Below are 24,627 nucleotides of genomic sequence, written 5' to 3' on the forward strand. Positions count from 1 at the left end.
ACACTGGGGACTCTGTTCCATCATATTCAACTGTTGCCAAGTGGACAAATGAATTTAAATTTGGTCAGGAGAGCTTAGATGATGATCCGCACAGTAGTCGGCCAAGAGTGTCACTACTCCAGAAATCATTGCAAAAGTGCACAAAATGGTCATGGAGGGTCTCCTATTGAAAGTGTGTGAAATTGCTCATACTTGCCAGATGTCATCTGAAAGGATATAACACATTTTAACTGAAGAATTAGAAATGAAAAAATTATCTGCAAGATGGGTGCCACGACTCTTGATGCGGGATCAAAAACGCAAGAGAATGGATATATCGGAACAATGTTTGACCCATTTTAGGAGAAACAAACAAGATTTTTTGCGCCAGTTTGTGACCACTGATGAAACTTGGGTGCACTACTATACTCCAGAGAGAGACCAACAGTCAAAGCAGTGGAAACATGCTGATTCTCTGCCACCAAAGAAAGCAAAGACAATTCTTTCTGTGGGAAAGGTCATAGCATCAGTGTTCTGTGATGTGAAGGGAATTCTGTTTGTAGATTATCTCCCCACTAAGCAAACAATTACTGGAGAAGACTATACTAACCTCCTGGACAAATTGAAACAAAAGATACGCGAAAAAAGCCAGGTTTAGCAAGGAAGAAAGTCATCTTCCATCAGGACAATACACGCCCGCACACATGTTCCGTCGCTGTGTCAAAATTACACCACCTAAGGTCTGAATTGTTGCAACACTCGCCTTATTTACCTGATATGGGTCCGTCAGGCTTCCATCTATTCCCAAAACAGAAAATTTTTCTTGATGGACAAAGATTCACTTCAAACGAAGAAATGATAGCTGGAGTTGACAACTATTTTGCAGGCCTGGAGGAAACCCATTTTCAAAATGGGATCAAGGCACTGAACATCGTTGTACAAAGTGCATTAGTCTACAAGGAGGCTACATTGAAAAATAAAAAAAGTTTCAGTGATGTAAGTATTTTTTTCTGTTCCATTGAGAGAACTTTCAAACCACCCTCCTGTTTCATGCACTATTGGCTGAACTGCCTTCCTGTTGGTACTGTGGGTTCCCCCTAGTCTGCAGAGGAACATATTCTAGCATCCGCAGGGGATCATCTATTAGGAGGCTGTGATAATCTATGAAACATGGGCCTATGAGCTGATTGATCACTATCCTACACCATATGTTTACACTTCATCGACGCTGACTTTTCATCTGATGGAGCCAATGGGGATTGTCAACAAACAGAACAACAGCACATGATTCGACGGTTTACCTGGCCATTATTGGTAAATGTGGCTTCATCACTAAACAAGATACACAATACATCTGTAGTATCCTGTCTTAATGCCATTTATAGAAGTGAACACAATTCCCATAATCGTTTTCATCCAGCTCTTGATTAAGATAGAGGTGATGGGGATGGAACGTATGTAAAATGCGTTGATCACTTGCCTTTTTCATGACACTTCTTTATAGGATTGTGCTGGAGCTAACATGTAGACCAAATACAACAGGAATACCAATTTCCCCCTCTTGTGTCGTCATTTGTTTCCTTCTGGTATATTGAATAAAGTAAGTCATTGAAGCAGTTGATAGATAATTGCGAGATGATTGATATCTACTGGGATATCCTGGTACATAAACAGTACAAGAATGAACTGCATTCTTCCTACACTTTCCATACACCATGAGCATGTTGGCTTTTTTTGCATTGGTAAATCCCATAGTGCACTCACGACCTATTGCTTGGACTGTCACACACTGACTGACTAGCAAGTCGCAATACACTCAAGGAATACACGAGTACACAGTAAGAAAACATAACGTCATGGAATCTAGCAACAACACAGGCTGAATGGCACAAGTAGGTGTCAATGTGAAATCTTTTCAAAATACAATATCTAGTAAACGACTCGCACTAGAATCCTGCAACAAAAACCACTGACATTCTGATTTATCCTACATTTAGTCTGTTAATGGCAATAGGCACCGTTCGATTTAAAAAGTGTATGTTTGCACGAAAGATACACTGTCTAAGTATAATTACAGTCTGTTAGTTGGCTAACAATACAGGTCCCTGACTATCAATTAATTGTGTGAAAATTGCACATCAATAGCACTTTCCATCTCCACAATATCCGTGGTGCAAGTTTTAGGTGATTCACCTTGTATAGATGTATTTTCCCAAAAAAGTTACATTAATGTTTAAATGCTGGTCTATATTATTAATTATAGTTTTGTATTATTGAAGTTGTATTAACAACGTTCTTCATGTGTCTCCTATACTCTAATCAATGATTAGTGTTTGTACCTTTTGAGACAAATAAATCACAATTCACTAAATGTAATATGCCAGTTTTCAACTATTTTCCCCGTGACCAACAGCTCAGCATTGCAGTTGCCTGCTTTAACCAAACAAGGAGAAACTAGGGTAGTGACACTAGCATCTAAGATGGGTTCTAATAAACTGGCTAAGGCTCTATCCCCTTTTAATGCATCCAACTGCCTACACTAGGTTGTATTGTCTGCCATCATCTAAGCCATTTGTTCTAACAAAGACTCAACTGCCTTTGTGATGGTAATCTCTTTTTCCCCTGGTTTACTCATTGTAAACTTTCTGTCTTCACATACTCTGGTGTAATGCTCACTTTTTTCACATTTAATGCAGACCACTGCTGATGATAGAACACATGGAATGCTATGCCCCAACAAACTGTACTGGACACAACTAACTGAGCCCAAATCAGCATGTGTTTCTGTAGTGTTCATCCTAAACTCCTTCAAACCATCACCTGATTTCATTTTCAAATGTCAAACCTTGAACACAGCTTTTCAATTTAGTAGATTAGACATAGTCAACCTCTAGAATGGAACACAGCCAGAGCACATCACACAGCGATGATGCTGTTGCATGATGGTCCATGTTATTACTTGATATCACTGACTCTCTTTCACAGCATTGTAATAAATAGCAACACTTAGGACACCAGTGTAATAGTGCCGCCGGCCGGTGGGGCCAAACGGTTCTAGGCGCTTCAGTCTGGAACCGCGCGACCGCTACGGTCGCAGGTTTCGATTCCTGCCTCGGGCATGGTTGTGTGTGATGTCCTTAGGTTAGTTAGGTTTAAGTAGTTCTAAGTTCTAGGGGACTGATGGCCTCAGATGTTAAGTCCCATAGTGCTCAGAGCCATTTGAACAATTTGTAACAGTGCCAGAGGTGCAGACACTATGATAGGCCAGGATGGACTTCTCAAGATGGTTTCCTGGTCACTGAGTGCTTCTAACAAAAATATTGTTTGTGTAATGAGATGCTAATACTGTGGCTTAAGTCGATAATTCAGTAGTGTAAGTCAATCCCCACAGTAGCGATTACTTTTCTGAGAAGCACCCAGCTATGTGGTTAGATCATGAGAAGCAAGATCGCAAGGGCGACACAACACAGGCACAGAAAGGCAGTGACAGTTGACATGTCCTTTCAGATGCTAGGCTGATGTTAGGGGTATGGCAGTAGCAAGCGTGTGTGTAGAACAGCCACAATAATCCAATAATCAGCTAGACCTGATTTGCTCTAGCGCATTGGCCCCAAACCTAGGACCCCTTGGATACACTCAGAAGTTGGTTAGGGTCACCCTAATGGTGGCATCTTCTTGTTATCTCCAGCTCACGTCACGGTAGCATAAGGCCCATAGACCAGCAGCTAGCAGATGATCCAGATGCCTGTAGATGAAGCTGAACAAGCCACATAGGACTGTTTACTGTCTCAGTATAGTCATCAGTGGAGGACAAGATACAGGTCCAAGGAACAACTACTTAAAGGTGCTGAGACCTGTTTTATTATCACAGGGTGCCACTTTTAGTGTACTGTTAACCAAGGTGTCATTTCGCTGGCGCCTGGTATGGTGTAATCCAGGTCATCACTGTGGTAGACCGGGACCTTGTGCCGCACTGCATTAGCATTATTCCAGCTGCAGCAGCATCATTACTTAGGCAGCTAGCTGGTCTGCCTTACCATGCACTGTGAAGACTGGATAGAGGGGTACTGGTGCAACACTGTTGGCAATAATTGAAATGTTGCATCGAGGGCATATCTAGTGAGGGAAAGTTTAGAAAAAAATCTCTCAAATGGAATCTGCATCTTGTTCCATCAAACATATTATTATTATTATTAGTAGTAGTAGTAGTAGTATTTTCCATTTTATTGAATATCTATTTAACATATGCAATGATATGGTATCTATAATGTGTTTATGCAGTGAGAAATGAATCAAAGCTTCTTATAAAGGGTGTTAAAAAAGGTACGGCCAAACTTTCAGGAAACATTCCTCACACACAAGGAAAGAAAATATGTTATGTGGACATGTGTCCAGAAACGCTTACTTTCCATGTTAGAGCTCATTTTATCACTTGCCTTCAAATCACATTAATCATGGAATGGAAACACACAGCAACAGAACGTACCAGCGTGACTTCAAACATTTTGTTACATGAAATGTTCAAAATGTCCTCCATTAGCGAGGATACATGCATCCACCCTCCATCGCATGGAATCCCTGATGCGCTGATGCAGCCCTGGAGAATGGCGTATTCTATCACAGCTGTCCACAATACGAGCACGAAGAGTCTCTACATTTGGTACCGGGGTTGCGTAGACAAGAGCTTTCAAATGCCCCCATAAATGAAAGTCAAGAGGGTTGAGGTCAGGAGAGCGGGGAGGCCATGGAATTGGTCCGCCTCTACCAATCCATCAGTCACCGAATCTGTTGTTGAGAAGCGTACGAACACTTCGACCGAAATGTGCAGGAGCTCCATCGTGCATGAACCACATGTTGTGTCATACTAGTAAAGGCACATGTTCTAGCAGCACAGGTAGAGTATCCCATATGAAATCATGATAACATGCTCCATTGAGCTTAGGTGGAAGAACATGGGGCCCAATCAAGACATCACCAACAATGCCAGCCCAAACGTTCACAGAAAATCTGTGTTGATTGCACAATCGCGTGCGGATTCTCGTCAGCCCACACATGTTGATTGTGAAAATTTACAATTTGATCACGTTGGAATGAAGCCTCATCCGTAAAGAGAACATTTGCACTGAAATGAGGATTGACACATTGTTGCATGAACCATTCGCAGAAGTGTACCAGTGGAGGCCAATCAGCTGCTGATAGTGCCTGCACACGCTGTACATGGAACGGAAACAACTGGTTCTCCAGTAGCACTCTCCATACAGTGACGTGGTCAACGTTACCTTGTACAGCAGCAACTTCTCTGACGCTGACATTAGGGTTATCGTCAACTGCACGAAGAATTGCCTCGTCCATTGCAGGTGTCCTCGTCGTTCTAGGTCTTCCCCAGTCGCGAATCATAGGCTGGAATGTTCCGTGCACCCTAAGACGCCGCGATCAGTTGCTTCGAACGTCTTCCTGTCGAGACACCTTCGTTCTGGAAATCTGTCTCAATACAAACGTACCGCGCCACGGCTATTGCCCGTGCTAATTCATACATCAAATGGGCATCTGCCAACTCCGCATTTGTAAACATTGCACTAACTGCAAAACCACGTTCGTGATGAACACTAACATGCTGATGCTACGTACCGATGTGCTTGATGCTAGTACTGTAGAGCAATGAGTCGCATGTCAACACAAGCACCGAAGTCAACACCCTGTATAATAGTGTCTGAACAAAACGTAAATAACATATACAAACAAAATAAATTAAAATTTATACGATATAAATTTGCAGCAGTACAATGAAGAAATTAAATATGATAGTAAATCACATGTATACTGTATATACAGTAATAAACAGAAACAAAAAAGTTTCATTTAATACTCCCTAGTAAGAGATTAATAATTTTTATGTGTACATTGAAAAGAGTAAATTACACTATTCATGTCATATTCATTTCACATCATATCACTGACACAGCCTTAAGAAGGATTTCACATGGAAGCAACACTGATAGTTATGAACAACCAACTTCCATAGCAATCTGGTCAGTATTCCCGTGACACATGGCGAGATATAACCTGAGTTATGAGATAGGTATAGGCTTACCGACATTCTGAAAATTCATGTTTTCGCTATCACTATAAAAAATTTCACTTATAACATCTTAAGCTTATTTTAAAACTGCACAGCTATGTTATCCTATTAATTTTAAGGCAAGAGCGCTAAAAGAATTTGTGTAAGGTATATGGCACTCCTGTTAATACTTGGCTTCCTTATGTACTTCTCTGTGAAAGTCATTTCTGTGTCTTGTTGGATAGTCATGGAGCTCATTGTTTAAAGCAGAAACTTGGGGGGGGGGAGGAGAGAGAGAGGGGGGGTTGATTTCAAATTCCAGATAGTTTCATAGATACACATAATGGAAGAGTCATGATTTTAAATTCCTTGAAAATTTACCTACAAGGATTACTAGATGCAGCCCTCTTTTTTTATTCTTATTGCTTGTTTCTGAATAGTAAATGAGCTTTCCACCAGACTCGAATTACCTCAAAATAAGACATCATATTGCAATAGACTATACATAAATGCCTAATAGATACACATTACTGTTTGTTCACTGCAACAATATTTAAGAATTCAAAATACATAGCACAATTTATTTAACTTTTTATTGAACACTTCTATATGTTTACCCCACTTTACACACTTATCTAATCAAATTCATAAAAGTTTCATATTTGGAGTTTGTAGTATCTTCTATTTAGGTAACTTCATAATTACATTAGGTTATTCTTTATGATATTCCATATGTGGCTGAAATTCATCAATAATGTTTTTTTTCTCATTTGCAAATGAATAGTTATCCTTAAACCATTTACTTGCTTCTTCTGCTGTTATTTCTATTTTTTGTGCAAGTCAATCTAATTCTCAGCTTTAGTAAACAGACTAGTATCATTAGCAAAAAGTTCAGCATCAGCTTGTGTTAAATAGCTTGGCAAGTCATTTATGATCATCAAGCGTAACGGGTGTCCCAGCATCAAACCTAGGGTTACTCCATAAATAACTTTCTTATATCCAGAAAAGTATGAGCTTCATTCGAGAACTATTTCTATTTTCTGGTATCTGTCATATAAGTATGATTTAAACCTCATGGGAACAGTACCATTGACTCAAAAGCAGCAAAGCTTTTCGAGCAATAGTAGATGTTTAAAATATAGAATGCCTTGGATAAATCTGAAAATACTACATAATTTGATTCATTATGATCTACGAAATTTAAGGCAAGTTTTTGAAAATTACATATTTGCTTCATTCGTTTTATTCTTTCTGAAGCCATTTTGTCATTGATAAATATTGCACCTTCGATCAGGAAAGCAGAGGGTCTTTCATACATTACTCTTTCTATAATTTTTGAGAAACAAGACAAGATTGATAGGGTCTGTAGTTTTTTATATAATAGTTTTATAATTGAGACCTTAAGTTCTCTATGGAAAGTACCAGTGGTGAAAGAAGCATTAATTGTATCTACAAGCAGAGTAGCAATATGTTTTCTGTGCTTAATTGTTGTATCTGGAATGACATCAGTGTAACAGGAAAATTTATTTTTTAGTTTGCTGATTGCATTGACTACCTCTTCTACTATTACAGGACACAAAAACATTGTCTTGGGCTGTGTAGAGAAGTTGTGATTAATCTTTGTATGACTTTGAGTTTTTACAAGATTTTGTATTACACCTATATAATGATAACTGAATATATTGGCAATATGTAAAGAACTGTTTATAGTTTTGTCCTCAGTTTTAATAACAATGTTGTTGTTTCTTACCTTACTTTTGCCTATGTTTCTATTGGTCACTATAAAAACTGATTTCATTTTTTTTTTGTTGGACTTGTTTCTACTGATAAATGAATCGTTGTTTAACATTTTTGCAGCAGTAATGAGTTTCTTATACAGTTTCCTGTAAGAGTTGACATATTGTTTCAGATCTGAATTTTGCTTTGCTAATTTACTAATTTCGTCACTTTGAGGATTTTATAGTCCTCTGTGTTATCCAGATAGTAACTCTGCTCTTTTTCTTACCTTTTCTTAAGAGGGAATGCGTTTTCATAGTTAAGTTTGCAACAAGTTGAAGATGACTCGAACTCCTTATGTAGATTGTCATGTTTATCCAAATCTCAGTTTTGAGTTTTTAACAATGAATTAGAAATCCTAATGCTTCCCTCATTAATACATCTCCTATAGATTTCAGTTTGAAAAATAGCCAAAACGTGCTATAGATGTTGACTAGTAGCAGTCATTAGTCGCGAAACCTAAAAACTATATAGTCATTCGTCGCAAAACCAAAGCGAACTTCCCTCCTCTCTCCCCCCAGGATCAAACCTTGGCCCACGGTTACTCGGTTACTCTTTTGTGTTGCGCGTGGTACCCATATAATTTTGAAATGTTGGTCGAGTGTATGCTTCCAACTGAGCAAGTTTGACGTATTTTCTATTTGAATACGACAGTTGTATTGCTGAACGGTTTTTCCGTGGACACTGGTTCAATACTCTATTGGCACAATGTCGCGTTGAATGGTTCATGTTTTGGGTCGACAAAATATTTCCTGTATTTCGGCATAAAATAATTCCGTGGGTGTATGTACCTCATTTAATATTACGGTTAGTGTTTTAATGTGATAGAACAAAAATCTGGCACCACGCCAACAAGTTACTAGCCCAGGACACAACAACAACAAAGAAAGAAGATACACTTATTTCTCTCCAGTGCCTGAAAATACAGGACAATTCGTCATTGGTGCTGAATAAATGCTGCTGCTATCTCTGAGTCAAAGCTACTTATCAAGGCTGGTGGGTACAGGAAAACAGTGTTTGACGTTTGTGAAGTGTGTGATATATCGCAAGTGTTTGTAGCGTGTCTTAATTTGGAAAACCTGTTTGACACTTCATCTAGCACACCTGACTAAGGAAATGCACTTCTAAAAAATAGCAGTTGGACATCTGTTGGAGAGATATCATTTGTGGTGTGTACAAATATTAGTACGTCTGAAATGCGCACTGACAAGCGCTATATCATTATTATTCCTGCTTTCTTGTTTATGATTACACAGTTTTAATGTTACGTTCCAGCAAAAGATTGTAAGCTGTGTAAAGTCTTCATCTGACATCACATGCAAAACCGGATAATTTATGTAATCACCCTGTATAAAAATTGACTGCGCAAAGTGTAGGGCGATGCACATTAAGCGATGTCTATATTATTTTTTTGTGTCACTTTTGACTGTGGCTGTTCATTAGCTGCGGAGATACCAACACACAACTGTTGATATAGTAGTTCATTACACCTCAACATCTCACGTAGACACGCATTTGAGGCGTACAGGCAACACAATTAAATAGGGGTAAATTACCTAGACTATGTAGAATGCCAAAATTTTCAGGTAGAACGTGTGTGCCACGGGAAGTTGTCAAAGGCTCAGTAGTCCACGTGCAAGCTAAGTTCAAGGTTGACAAGAACGAGATTGCAAGGCTGTCGTGTTTAGAATGTTTCCTACCAGCAGCTGCTTAGATTTATGGATGGATAATTCACTGTGATGAGTTAACCCGCGGAGTTTTACAAACATTGATTCTTCATTTTCAAGAGACCAGATTCATCAAGAGTTAGTATCAAACGAATATTTGTTTACATTCTCGAGATGAAACATTACATAAGAACCTGTTTGCAGGCATTGCCATATCCTTGTGCGACAATTTTTAATTAACACAAAAATATAATAATTATTATTTTTAAAATCATACGTGCTTAAAGTTTAATTTGTAGTCAGTAACGTTGTTTGTATTGATTGTTTTTTATTTTTTTTTTTTTGGGGGGGGGGGAGAGCATCATAGCACAAAGACAATCAGTATGCAGTTTTCAATTTTGAGTCTGTTTGATCAAAGTTATAAATGTATTAAAGAGTGTGGAATATTAAATAAGAGTTTGCAAGCTAATGGTCTTACAGCAATAATTTAATCCATCTACTGAATGCTATGAAGTTGTTTTGATGAGAATCTTTGTCACTGGTTCAGTAAGTAACAAAATATTACAGTTAATGTGCAAATAGGCTACTTAGAAGCAATGACTTCTAAAATGTTAAATACACTTATTTAATAGTCATTGGATTAAATACATTTATTAATGAATTTAAAATGATACATGAGAAGAATTATTAAGATTGTGAATAATATTTATCTTAAAAGCTAATAAACATTGTACTGAGGAAGATTGTGATTGTGACAGTTATCATTATCTTACAAACTGATATCAGCATTATCAGTTCATAGAATTCTTTTATTCTATAAATTGAGTTTCTGCAACCAGATATACACTCTTACGTATACATCTTTTGATGATGTGGATCAAAGTAGATTGTGGAAATTTATTAAGAATTGAGAGAGAATTCACTTTGTGCATGTTCTCAGTTTTTGTGAGTGTGTGCCTTGAATTTGTTTCCTCCAAACAAGCTGCTGGTTTTGATAAGTAATGCACAAATGAACATGTACATTTTGCATGAAATGATGATGATTGGAATAAGGACGGTGCTTGTGCAGTAAGCTAGCTTTCATTTTCAAATGCAAGAAAGGTGTAAGAGTAGAGGGTTCCAAATAGAAATGGTGTACAGAAGCATTTTTCGTAATTTGTGTACACTATATGTACATAAAATTCCCACTCCATATGATCAAACCCAGACAATGAATGAATACTCATTCCAAATCGCAATCTCAGCCAGAAAAAGCTCCATATTCTGTTTGCTTAGAGTAGGACTCTAAATTTTGTCTCAAACTGCACACAGTTACAAAACCTTATGTTAACAGTGTGGGAACTGGAGTCAGGACTTGTGGCCTACTGTATTTCACCTGGAAGAGATAAGAGAATTTTAACTGATGGCCACTACTTGCAGTTGTTAAGGGAGGCAGTCTTGCATCTTCGTTTTAGAGGGAGTACACTCTGGCGTTTGGAGGCATGGTATTGTGAAGAAAACTTCATGAATTGAGAATACTGGGGTGCCTTCTTGTAGTCTTTCCTGAGTACATGCTCTCTTCATTTTAGAATTGGAGACCTACTACCTAAGTGATTCTTCCAAGAGAATGGCACCTCCAAGGAAGTGTACTTACTGTTAAACTTTTCATCATCACAATCAACAGTTTTACATACACAGTAAGGAGCATAATCAAATAGTCCTATTTGTGCAGATTTATAATAGTCATGCTTCCTAGGAGTAGTCCATCCAATATGCTCTAAGTGATGATGATTGGAATGATGTTGTGCGGGAAGTCCGCTTTTGTTCTTAAATGTAAGAAAGGTTTATTAAAGGTAAAGGATACAAGTAGAATAGCACACAGGAACAATTTTCATAAACATAAAATTCCCCAAACCACTCATTAGGGATTTGGTCATTGTGTAATACAGATGGTTTTAATTTATATTGCAACTTTAATTTTTGTAACAAAATGTGTCATGAATGGAGACATCAGGCTATGCCATGGGTAAATCTTGTTTCCTCGACCTTTATTTTGCATTGACATTTGTTGGCTTTGTCAATTTCAAATCAAATTCAGACATTACAATCTGACCCAAATCTCGGGCCAATCTACAGGTCAACCTTTCACTGCATCCAGAGTTTTTGCTTTCACATTCAGTGGCTACACAAACTTACATACAGCCAAACTTCGAAAATGGGCACCAAGGGTGATGACACAGCAGCCATTAACATTGTGCCACTGGTCAGAGCCAATGGCTATTGTTAAATATTCCTCTTAACCCAATATTGCGAATTTTGCAGCCGTATGACTCTCTAACATGTACATTTCTGAACAATATAAATCCTTGTTGATGATGATTAGTTTGATTTTACCAGAATCTTTACATTTTATTGTGGCAGGCATGTAGTTAAGAAAATACAGTAGTCAAACAATTTAGTTGAATTCAGTCTTGTATATTGTGTGTTAGGCTTAGTGCTTTGTTGGTAAAGACTGTTATAGACAATTCATTATTTGTTACAGTTTTCTATGCACACACTGAAATAATTGGTTTTGTGGGTCATTACTTGTAACCGATATTATGTTCTAAAAACAAAGATTCTGTAACTTACGAAACGAAAGCGTTGGTACGTTGATAGAGACAAAAAACACACACACAAATTTCAAGCTTTCTCAACCCACGGTTGCTTCATCAGCAAAGAGGGAAGGAGAGGGAAAGATGAAAGGATGTGGGTTTTAAGGGAGAGGGTAAGGAGTCATTCCAATCCCAGGAGCGGAAAGAAGGTAAGTCTTTCCGCTCCTGGGATTGGAATGACTCCTTACCCTCTCCCTTAAAACCCACATATTTTCATCTTTCCCTCTCGTTCCCTCTTTGCTGATGAAGCAACTGTGGGTTGAGAAAGCTTGAAATTTGTGTGTGTTTGTGTGTTTTCTGTCTCTATCAACGTACCAACACTTTCGTTTGGTAAGTTACAGAATCTTTGTTTTTAGATATATTTTTCCCACGTGGAATGTTTCCCTCTATTATATTCATATCGATATTATGTTCTTTTTGATATAGTTATGATAATGTTTATTTTTGTGTAAGATCACCACATTTTTCTCTCTTGGAAATAGCTACTTCAGAAATGTCATAACAGGGATGTGGTGCTCTGCCATCCTATAAAAGAATATTGGTCTAATAACTTAGTTTTTGAATTTTTAAAGCAATTCGACATTTACTGCTATAGAAGAAATTGATTATTATTATTATTATTATTACTATTACTACTGTTATTATTATTCATAACAAATCTTGAATTGAGTACACAATACACAGGTTTCAATATATCTATAATCTGTATTTCTCCCACTAGCTTACACATATACCAAACTTTGCTGAGATGATTTGTTGTTATTCCAATATGATTTCACTACCACAAATGGCTGGTTGCAGTATTTCCTCCAGCTGCAGTGTTGTCTTACCAAAATGGTAAAATTATTTCAGTGTGAGTTTTCTAGATAGATTTGTCAGTAACATGCAGTTCAAGGAACTAGGTTTCTCATATTATACTTACACTGTTTCTACGAAAGAACATGTTACCACCCAGGGGGCCCACAGTCCTTTTGTGAGTGCGTGTGTGGCGCACACAGGGCTACGAACTATTGCAGTCTCCTCTCCTTTCCAGGCTGCATTACCATCCCTGTTCCCCTCCCTCCCTCCGTATCCTTGCCGCTTTGTCCCTGCCCCCCTCTTTTCCCTCTTAGTGAACTTCTTTGTCGGCCTGGCTATCCTCCTGGCTTTGTTTTGGTCTGCGCTATTGTTTAGTTTGCTGTTTCCATCTCCTTTTTGGTCCCCTTGGGGGTTTGACCTCCATTTCCAAAATTTTCCATTCAGTGTGAGCCACTTGGGGATGAACTCCCTACCTAGCTTCCATGGTGCAGGTTCCTCTCCCCCTCCCCTCCCCTTTCCCTTTGCACCCTGGCCCCCCTCCTGGTAGCCAGTCTGTGTGGTGGGGCTGTTAAGTACCCACTTGGCTGAGAACCCTTAAACCACAGGGATCACACTACTAGTACCTGAGCTGTTAACACTTCGTGTATGCCCAGGAGTCTATGCTCATCACTTTGGGGCACAAGAACTCCCAGCAATGGCCACCGTGCCAGACGGCTGCTGCTGTGGCCGGTTGGCGCCCATGGGGCGTGCCGCTGATCGGAGTGGGTGGTAATAGGGTGGACACCTTGTGCATGAAGCGACAAAATCTTCACCATCCTGGCCATTCTATGGTTGTCTATAAGAGTGGTAGCAGAAGTGACACTCCTTCTGCCACCCCATGGGAGGAGGGTCAAGCTCGCCGGCTTGGGTTGAGCCTTTCCCTCTGTACCTGGTTTGTACCAGGACGGATGGCAGAAGTTTTGCGATGACGAAGCCTTTGTTTTTCGTGGAGACAATTGAAGATAAGCATGGCGAAGTGGAATCGATGAGCAAAATCTGGTCTGGTGCTTTGCTCATAAAGACATCTGGTGCTGCCCAATCTGATGCACTGCATGCTTGTGACCGTCTTGGTGATGTCCCAGTCTCCGTCACGCCCCACCAATCTTTGAACTCGGTACAGGGCATTATTATCCACCGAGATCTTCTCCAAATTGACGAGGAGCTCCGTGCTAACCTTGAGCGACAAGGGGTTCGTTTTATCCACCGTGTGCAACAAGGCCCTCCAAACAATCGCACCACTATGGGCGCTTTTATCCTGGCCTTCGATGGGGACGTCCTCCCAGAGAAAGTCAAGGTCATGGTGTATCAATGTGATGTAAAACCTTGTATTCCCAACACCAATGAGATGCTATAAATGCTTACGGTTTGGACACACTTCTTCCCACTGCACCACTGATCCCCTCTACAGTGACTGTGGGCACCCGCTCCATGAGAAGAATGCCTGTGCTCCCCCACCAGTGTGTGTAAATTGTCATGGACAGCATTCTCCACACTCACCTGCATGCCCGGTGTTTGTGAAAGAAAGGATTCAGGAGTACAAAACCTTGGATCAGCTCACCTACACTGAGACTCGACGAAAGTATGACTGGCTCCATCTAATGTCTATGACTCCTACTTTTGCTTCAGTTACATCCATTCCACCTCCTCTTCCCAGCCCCACCCCATTTGCCCCATGCCTTCAACCTCCTCCTCCCTCTCGCGCTCTCCCTCCCCCTCCCCATCAGTACCCATACCCACCCCTTCAGGTGCTGCTCTGCTCCCCCTCCCCCGCCAGATAAGCACTGCCCTCCTTCAACGGCCACCGGTACTGGAGCTCCCTCCCAGGACTCCTCTTTCCGGCACTCCCCTAAGAGGCAATTTGCTGCTCCACATCAGCAGCGCAATCTGCAGCCGGTGGTCACCAAGATTGCCCGGTGTAATTCCGTGCCCATCCTCGCTGAAGTCTGCCCTTCTCTTCCTTCCCAAGAGAAGAAGCAGAAATGCAAGGCCCCCCTGGTACCCTCTGAGGTGCAGCCTTCCTCTCCTCCGGTCAATGAACCAACAGAGTCTGACCCCACCTATATGGATATTACCCCATCCTTATCGTGACAGATGACGACTCGGCAGGGTGACCGACTCTGGTCCGTTCACTTCCCATTTGGACTCCGGCTCGAGAATCCTCCAGTGGAATTGTAATGGATATTTGCTTCACCTTCCAGAGTTGCTGCCCCTTCTTTCATTCTACTCTGCCGCTTGTATTGCACTCCAGGAGATCCATTTTGTCAATTCTTACTCACCCGCCCTTCGTGGGTTCCAGGGTTTCTGTTGGAACCGAATTGGCCCCTTGCAGGCTTCTGGCGGTGTTTGCACCTTGGTCCACAAGGACATTATTGGTAAATGGGTTCCCCTCCATACCACTCCGGAAGCCATTGTTGTCAGGGTCCATCTGGCTACTCCAATCACAATCTGTAATCTCTAACTCCCACCTGACAGGCTGCCCACATCCATTGCCCTAACCACCCTTCAAGAACTCCCTTCTCCCTTCCTGCTACTAGGGGACTGAAATGCCGTTAACCCTCTTTGGGGTGGTCATATGACTACTGCCCTGGGCAGGACAGTTGAAGCTATTCTGGCAGGGCTTGACCTCTGTTTACTAAACACAGGTGCTCCCACACACTCTAGTGTGGCGGACGGCACTTTCTCTACCATTGACCTCTCCATCTGCAGTCCCGGCCTTCTTCCCTCCATTCAGTGGGGTGTCCATGAAGAGTTATGTGACAGCGACCATTGCCTGATTGTTTTGACCTTCCTTCAGTGTCTCTCGTTCTGCCACCCTCCCAAGTGGACCATCTCTAAGGCTGATTTGGGTGCCTTCTCCTCTGCCCCCATCCCCCCCCCCCCCCCCCTCTATTGCCACACGACAGTGTTGATGAATCTACACAGACATTGACTGCCGCCATCCTTTCAGCAGCTGTTTCTGCAATCCCTTCTTCCTCAGGTTCTCCCTTCTGGAAGACGGTCCTTTGGTGGTCTCCGGAAATTGCTGCAGTCATAAGAGACTGCTGCTGTGCTCTTAAACATTTCAAGCGGCACCCTTCTACTGCTCTTCTTCTGGTCTTTAAACGACTCCTCACCTGGGCCCGCTACCTAATCAAATTTCAGAAACGGATTTTCTGGGAACGATATGTAGCTGCCATAGGACCACACACCCCCTCTTCACAAGACAAGGTGAAACTCAGGCGAATTTTTAGCCACCGTCTGTCCACCGGGGTTGCAGGAATTTCTGTGCATAGTGTTGTCCTTACCAATCCAGACTTTCTAGCAGAAGATTTCGCCCAACACTTTGCTCAAGCTTCAGCATCAGCTCAGTATCCACCTACGCTCCTTCTCCTGAAAGAGCACTCAGAACAACTGCCTTTGTCTTTTGTTTCTTGTTGCTCGGAGCCATATAATTCCCCATTCAGCGAGTGGGAATTTGCCAGCATCCTCGCCCTTTGTCCCGACACGGCTCCTGGACTGGATCGGATACCTAACCAAATGCTCCAACACTTATCGGTGGCTAGCCACCATCGTATACTGACCCTCTTCAACCGTCCATGGAGTGAGGGAGTCTTTCCCACCCAGTGGCAGGAAAACATTATTGTTCTGGTGTTGAAGCCAGGGAAACACCTCTTCAGTTGGATAGCTACCATCCAATTAGCCTCACTAACACCCTGTGTAACCTCCTTGAATGTGTGGTGAGTCAGCGGCTGTTTTGGATCCTTGAATCCCGCGCTCTTTTGTCATCGACTCAAAGTGGTTTTTGCTGTGGCCACTCTATGGTGGATAACTTGGTCCACCTGGAGTCCCTCCTTGCAGTCTTCTTTGATCTGCATAAAGCCTATGACACCACCTGGCACCACCACACTTCATGATTGGGGCCTTCATGGTGCTCTGCCCATTTTTATCCATAACTTTCTTTGTTGGTGCTCTTTTTGGGTCCAAGTTGGCTGCTCCTACAGCACTCCTCATCGGCAAGAAAATGGGGTTTCACAGGGTTCCGTGCTGAGTGTCCCTCTCTCTCTCTCTCATAGCCATTAATGGTCTAATGACAGCTGTTGGGCCGACATTGTCCCCCTCTTTGTATGCTGACGATTTTTGTATCCTCTATAATGGGTGCTGCAGAATGCCATCTACAGGGGGCAATCTGCCGGGTGCTCTCATGCGCTCTCTCCCATGACTTTCAGTTTTCGGCGGCCAAGTCATGTGTTGTGCACAGTTCTGCCGTCGCCGTACACTCCATCCCCACCTGGAACTGTTCCTCGATGGCTAGCACCTCAAGGTGGTGGACACACATCGCTTCTTGGGTCTGGTCTTCGATGCCTGGTTGACATGGCTCCCTCATCTTTGCCAACTGAAGAGGACGTGCTGGTCCCATCTCAATGTTCTTAGGTGTCTTTGCAATACCACCTGGGGTGCCGCCTGCTCTGTTCTCCTGAGATTGTATCAAGCATTGGTTCAGTCTCATTAAGACTATGCAAGTCCTGTCTATGGTTCTGCGTCGCCTTCGACATTGCAGATACTAGATCCCATCCGCCTCTGTGGAGTCTGACTTGCGACTGGTGCCTTCCGGACCATCACCATACTTAGCCTTCTCGCAGAGGTTGGGATTCCACCACTGTGAGCTTTGCACCAACAACAGCCGATATCTTATGCCCTCCGCATTTGCTGCACCCCAAAGCACCCTAATTATGGTCTCCTTTATCCAGACACGGAGATCATCCTGCCGCAGCGGCGGCAACAATGTGGGCTTACCATGGCTGTCCCCATTCAGTCGCTCTTTTCTGAGCTCCAGCTATTCCCTTTACCGCCTCTTTTCTCCGCTCACACACATTACCCCTCCATGGTGCGTCTCTCAGTCTCAGCTCTGTCTTGATCTCTCAATCGATTCAAAGGATTCTGTCCCTCCATTGGCTCTTCACCACCAGTTCTACTGTCTCCTCGGTTCTTTTCGGGTTTCAGAAGTGATCTATACTGGTGGCTCCATGGTTGCTGGTCGCACTGGTTTTGCTTACACCTATTCTCAATGCACAGAACTTTGTTCCTGGCCAGATGGCTGTAGTGTCTTTACTGCAGAATTGGTAGCCATCTTGCGGGCACTGGACCATATCAGCTCCTGCTCAAGACTATCCTTTACTGTCTGTAGTTACTCGTTGAGCGGTTTGCACGCTATCGGCCAGTGCTTCCTCCGTCACTCGTTGGTGGATGCTCGATGGTTTACATGTGGACCCCATGTGGGGATTCCTGCGAATAACTTACTGATTGACTGGCTAAATTGGCTACTACCAGGCCATCTCTTGCTATTGGCATTACGGAAATAGACCTTTGCTCGGCATTACATCTTCTGGTTTTGGGCCTTAAGGATGCAGAATGGCACACTCTTTCTTCGTGGAACAAGCTCAGGGTGATTAAGGATTCTACAACTCCATGGCGGTCCTCCTTCCAGGTCTCTCGTAAGGCCTCTGTCATCCTATGCCGGCTCTGCATCAGCCATACTTGGCTGACTCACGGTTATCTCCTCCGTCGCGAGGACCCCCCTCTCTGTCGTTGTGGATGGATGATGACTGTGGCTCACATCTTACTGGACTGCCCCAACTTAGCCACCCTGCGACACACTTTTAGCCTTCCATACTCGCTACCCCTGTGTTGGCTGACAATGCCTCAGCGGGGGATCTCGTTTTACGTTTATTTGTGATGGGGGTTTTTAACGCTTCATTTAAAGGAGGGGCCTTCTGCCTTATCGATGAGTGGAGGGGCTGGCGGGCCCTCTTGCTCCCCCCTTCGCCCCAACTGGATTGGCTTCAACTGGGTTTGGTGGTTCACCCAAGCCCTCTGCCTTCCTACTCCTTTTCTTATGGGGTCTGTTATGTCTTGAGCATCTCTCTTGTCTCCTGTGCTTCTTCCTTCATGCCCCTGTAATTCGTCACTTTTTTCCCCCTCACCTTTTCTTCCACCCTTTTCCTTCCTTCCCTGTCAATAGTTTATTATTTTGTGGACATTGTAGTTCCCTCTTCTAATGTGGGATTTTATCAGTTTTAGTTAACCCAAGGTCGGAAGGACTGATGGCTGCGTATTTTGATCCCTTCTCCAACCAACCAATGAAAGACCATGTTAAGATTTTTGTCTGTGGAACTTCATGCTATCTGTTTCTCTAGAATTTATAAATAAGTGTGTGTATCACAGATTTCCAATGGAATTTGGTTTCATTTCATTTGGCTTGCATGGTACCAGGAATGCCAGTTGCAAGTATATTAGTTTCTTTTACATACAGAAAGGAACTGGATTTATGCATGCTGTCACAACTATATTCTCATCAGTCTTTCGCTGCTAACTGATTTGATGCTGCCCACTAATATCGTCTCTGCTATGCCAGCTTCTTCGCATCAGAGTAGCACTTAACAGTGTCCTCAGTTATTTGTTGGCTGTATCCCAGTCTCTTGTCTTTCCCTCCATTTTTTGCCCTCCTAGACTTCTTCTAGTATCATGTAAATTATTCAATGGTGTCTCAATACGTGTCCTATGATCCTGTACATTCTTATTGTTATTGGTTTCCACAGATTTATTTGCTTGCAGATACTATGGAGGACCACCTTATTTCTTATTTTGTCAGTCAACTTAATTTTTAGCATTTCTCCATAGCACCACATCTCCACTACTTTCTCTTCTTTTCCAGTTAACCCATAATCTGTGATTCACTTTCATACAATGGTCTGCTCTAGATATTCAGTCTCAGAAATGTTTTTCTCTAATTATGAGCTGCGTTATATATTAGTAGACTTCTTTTGATGAGGAATTCTCTCTGCTTCTTACATGCTCATTGATTTGCCCATGTTGCATTTATTTATTTATTCATTCCCCTAGATAGCAGAATTCCTTCATTTTACCCACTACACAGTCCCCAGTTTTGACATGATTGTTCTTAATGTACTCCATAACACTTTCATCTTTCTTTGGATCACTCCATATTTTTCATTCTGTTAAACAGATTCTTTAATTACTCCTCTCTTTCACAGAGGACAGCAATTCCATTGGCAAATTGTGTCATTGATATTGTTTCACTCTGAAATTTAATCCCCCTTCTGAGTCACCCTTTTACTTTCTTTGTGGCTTCTTCTAAGTATAGTTTGGACATTAGAGTGGGAAGACTGGATCCCCATCTTATATGCATACAACTATTACAAAGCTCTTTTAAACTCTTGCCTCCACTGCAGGATCCCCTGCCTTGGGCTGTTCCAGATCATGTGCGTGCCTGCAGGCACTAGTTAGTGGGGGTGGGCAAAAGGCTGACTTGTGTGCGGTCAGACAGGCAGACTGAAGTCTGTGTGACAAGTCTGAACAGACTGTGCACATGCAGGCAGCATTTGCTACGTGGTTAGTGTATGTAACTAATGGTACTGCCTGGTATGTAGCCTACACTAGCTGCGCCTGTCAACAGTCAGAATGTGCCCGTGCCCTACAGGGCAACATTGAGCACCGTATCCTTTGTATCTCAAAGTTACACACTTTTCTTCTCGTGCCACAGCAGACAGTTTCTCTCCTTCGTAGAAGCCCATTCTCTCCTATGTATTTAACAGTGGACTTGCTTTAGACTTTGAATATTAATGCCATCACTTTTAATTCCTCTGTAAGTTATCATCAGTTATCTATATGCTGAACCTGTCCTTCCGACTACTTCTTTAACAGCCATTTCTCTTTAGTTTCCTTGTATTTGATATTGATTTAAATTCTATGTATGTTACATGTAAGTACTCCTTTATCTTAATTTCTTTTATCAAACAGTTTAAGTATTTATTCGGTTACCTACTATTTCCTCACAGTTAAATTTTTGTAACTGTATTTGTCTGTCCAATTTCTGTTATTACTCTTTTTTTAGAGATTTCAATTCTTTTTTAACTAAACTCCTTACCGTAGCTCACTTTATCACAGAGTTTACAGCCTCAGAGAATTTTGAACACCCTTCATCATTCCTCAATCCTTTAATATCCCACCTTCTTTATACAATATTGCTTCCTGCCAATTATTGTAAACTTGGGATATCATACCTTTCTATCACTTGGCAAGACTGGCAAGTATTATACTGCTTTCCACATCATTTCTAGATCAATCAAGAAATGATTTTTAATAAAAATTTACTCTGTGGACACAACCTTGTTGATCATTGTGTAGGAATATCACTCAGAATTTTTAGGTATCTGCAATCTGTTTGAAAGGTAGGGCTGAATCAGCAAATCAAATTATCTGAGGTTTATAGTCACAAGAGTTATACTTGACACTTCACTTCTGTGGAGCAGATGAATATTTCTGAAGTGAAAAGAATTTTAGTAAATTACTACCCCTCTGTCAAGAAACAAAAGTGACTGAAATGTAAGGCTGTTGTTCTTTAATTGTTTTTTTTGTTACAGGCAAAATGTCAATTCTTTACAGTGTAGTAGCAAGAGGCACAACTGTGCTTGCCAAATATGCTGCATGTGCTGGAAACTTTGCTGAAGTCACTGAGAAGATCCTGGCAAAAATTTCACCAGAGAACCATAAACTGACTTATTCACATGATGCATACTTGTTTCATTACATATGTGAAGATAGAATCATATACATGTGTATTACAGATGATGTAAGTACATGTTATTTCTAATATGCCATGAATAATTTTACATTAGTTTTTTAGGTGAGAAACATACATTAGATCTATTTCATTTTACTAATGCTGTTTACCCGCCACTGTCTGTAGAGTGCTTAATTTTACACTGTTAACCCACCACTGTCTGCAGAGTGCTTAATTTTAGTGTATCTGCCTTATTGTAATGTTTCTGCAACAACAGGTAGTATTTGTTTCTGCCACAACAGGTAGTATTCATGGGTAGTATGCTAGGAACATTCTATAGCTCGGCTGGTTGAACTGGCAGCACTGGTTAGTGTTGTGCCTCCGGAAGAAAGACATAGAATTATTCAAACACTCATACCACATAAAAGAAAAAATTGCAAAAAAACTTGAACACAAATGTTTGAATTACTGTTCCCTTCTCAGTTTAAGTACGCACTTCCTACTTCAATATCCATGCTGTTTGGATTCTATCCCTATTCCCCCTCATAGTCTTGCTACTTTTTGAGCTTTCATCATGTTCAACCTTTCTCTATGTGAAGCAAGTATATGTGGCATAAAAGAGGAAGTCAGATTGCAACACAATTTCCAATGTAAAGAAATAGCACACCAGTTGTGTTAAACACTGGATTCTTCAAAAACAGTTGTTGAAAATTATGAACAAAAATCTAAATGACAAGATTGGTTTTGGCGGTGGACAGACATATGAGAGGAAATGCTATCGTAATCGGCACTCAGCGCTGCCAACAGAAACTGCAGTGTTTAGCTTCACCACACAGTTTTGACACTACAGCTGCTAGGTTTCTGACGTTGACAGATATGAAAAAACAGGGAAGTCAATATGAAGTGTTCCAGACAAATCTGATATGTGATGAAACCAAAAGATGGACCCATTGGACACCTTTTATTGTGCCGCTTACATGGAGTTACCATTGTTAGCAATGCGGTTATCGCCAAGCGTGAACACGTGGCATTTTCCTTTAAATTCTTGCTCTAAGTGAGAAAGGCAGGCTCCTAGCTGGCTGATGTATAGAATACGTAATAATAAATCAATACTTAAATATACAGCTCTAAAACCGGCAGTATATTTACAATGTGCAGCCTATATTTTTATAGGCAGATACATCAATATTTTTTTCTGTCAGTACAGCGATACTTTTTTTTAATATATATATCGAGAGCCAATAATGATTTTTTTTGTATCAGACACTCGATATTTTTAAAAATATCAACTCCTACCACTGAATCATGAAGGGAACGCTCCTCTGCGGGCGGACAGTGGGACTTTGGAAGGTGGTGGGTGACTGGACAGATAAGGCATAGAAGTTCTGTTATTGTACAACATTGGGAGAGTAATTATGGTCTGTGAAGGCCTCAGAGAGACCCTCTGTGTATTTGGAGAGGCCCTGCTCATTACTACAGATGTGACGGCCATGAGTGACTACACTGTATGGAAGGGACTTCTTGGTATGGAGTGGGTGGTAGGTATTGAAGTGGAGGTGTTGCTGGTGGTTGGTAAGTTTGATATGCACAGAGCTACTGATGTAGCCATCTTTGAGGTGGCTTGTTGGGTTGGGTAGGACTAGGTGAAACAAATGGAGGAGAAGGTTTGAGGTTCTGGACAAATGTGGATAGGGTGTCCTCATGCTCGACCCAGATCACAAAGATGTCATCAGTGAATCTGCACCAGGTGAGGGGTTTGCAATTCTGGGCATTTAGGGAGGATTTCTGTAGATGGCCCATGAATGGACTGGCACAGGATGGTACCATGCGGGTGCCCACAGTTGTACCTCAGATTTGTTAGAAGGTAATTCCATCAAAGGAGAAGTAACCGCGGATGAGGACGTAGTTGGTCATGGGAACCAGGACAGAGGTTGTTGGATTGGAATACATGTTACTAGCTTGGATCGTGGCATTACCCATGGTTAAACAGTTATTTATAAATAGATGTTAACGCCAAAACTCACTATTCACGCATATGCACTATCAGAAAAGCCATCCCTTGTTATATCTTTAAAAGTACATTATAGGTAAAGCTTATTTACAAAATCATCTACATACAGGTATACAAGGGAAATTCAAAAAGTAAAGGCACATTTGTGAAAAGCTGTACTTATTCTGATGATAGAAAACTGAAACATGCATTATTTTTCTACGTAACCTCCCTGGACTTCAATGCAGTTTTCCTGACTTTTTAAGAGTTTTTTTATTTCATCAGAAAATACGTTTATCAGTTGCATCTGTAACCAATTTTGCACTGCAGCAATGACGTCTTCATCACTTTCAAATTTTCTTCCCTGTAGTGCTTCCGTTAAGGGTACAAACGTGTGAAAATCGCTTGGAGCCAGGTCTGGACTGTATGGTGGATGTTCCAGCATCTCGAATCTCAACTCCTTTATTGCGTCGGCTGCCCGTTTGGCAGAATGTGGGTGAGCGTTATCTTGCTGCAGGATGACACCTCTTCACAGTTTTCCATGACGTTTGGATCTCATTGCAGGTTTTAGTTTTGTACGCAACACATCACGTCCACCAAACAATGCAGACCTGGCTCTAAAGCCTCGCTTACGCTGGGGCGACGTCTTGCAACATTGTGGCATGCTACGGAAATGTGGCATGTGTCGTCTTGTCATTTAGTTCTAAATGTTTTGAAATGCTTAACTACTACATAACACTTTTTTTCAAAATTAATAAGCAAACACATTAATAGTATTAATAGTAAACTTTCAGTGTTGGGCTCCACAAATTTAAATTATATGTAGAGTTTTACTCCAGTGTGTGGGAAATAAACATCCCAGGTTGGGATGCATAGACTAAAACCAGAGGAGGGGATGGTCTGATGCAGAGGGGGCAAATCCCCCCCCCCCCATCCCCCCCTGCAAATCGCACACTGCTCATGGCTCATATCTCTATGACAGAGCTAGATGCAAAACTTGCCCCATACATCCTCCCAGTACCACCACCTACTCCAGTTCAGTAACAAGCATCACCTATCCCATCAAAGGCAGGGACACATGTGAAACCAGTCATGTGATCTACAAGCTAAGCTGCAACCACTATGCT

At 41.5% G+C, this 24,627-nt stretch overlaps 1 protein-coding gene across 3 annotated transcripts in view; it reads left to right on the forward strand.

The window, feature by feature from the left end:
• Positions 1-8,633: 8,633 nt before the first annotated feature.
• LOC124788327 (vesicle-associated membrane protein 7) overlaps positions 8,634-24,627 on the forward strand; it is a 37,261-nt gene continuing 21,267 nt past the window's right edge. The window contains exons 1-2 of one of the 3 annotated variants that reach the window (XM_047255569.1): positions 8,634-8,809; positions 21,371-21,579. In XM_047255569.1, the coding sequence (XP_047111525.1) occupies positions 21,376-21,579 (204 nt within the window). In that variant the 5' untranslated portion in view covers positions 8,634-8,809; positions 21,371-21,375. The other 2 variants (XM_047255565.1, XM_047255568.1) reach the window with 2 other exon arrangements.

Source organism: Schistocerca piceifrons, chromosome 3 (assembly GCF_021461385.2).
Source record: "Schistocerca piceifrons isolate TAMUIC-IGC-003096 chromosome 3, iqSchPice1.1, whole genome shotgun sequence".
Classification (NCBI taxonomy): domain Eukaryota; kingdom Metazoa; phylum Arthropoda; class Insecta; order Orthoptera; family Acrididae; genus Schistocerca; species Schistocerca piceifrons.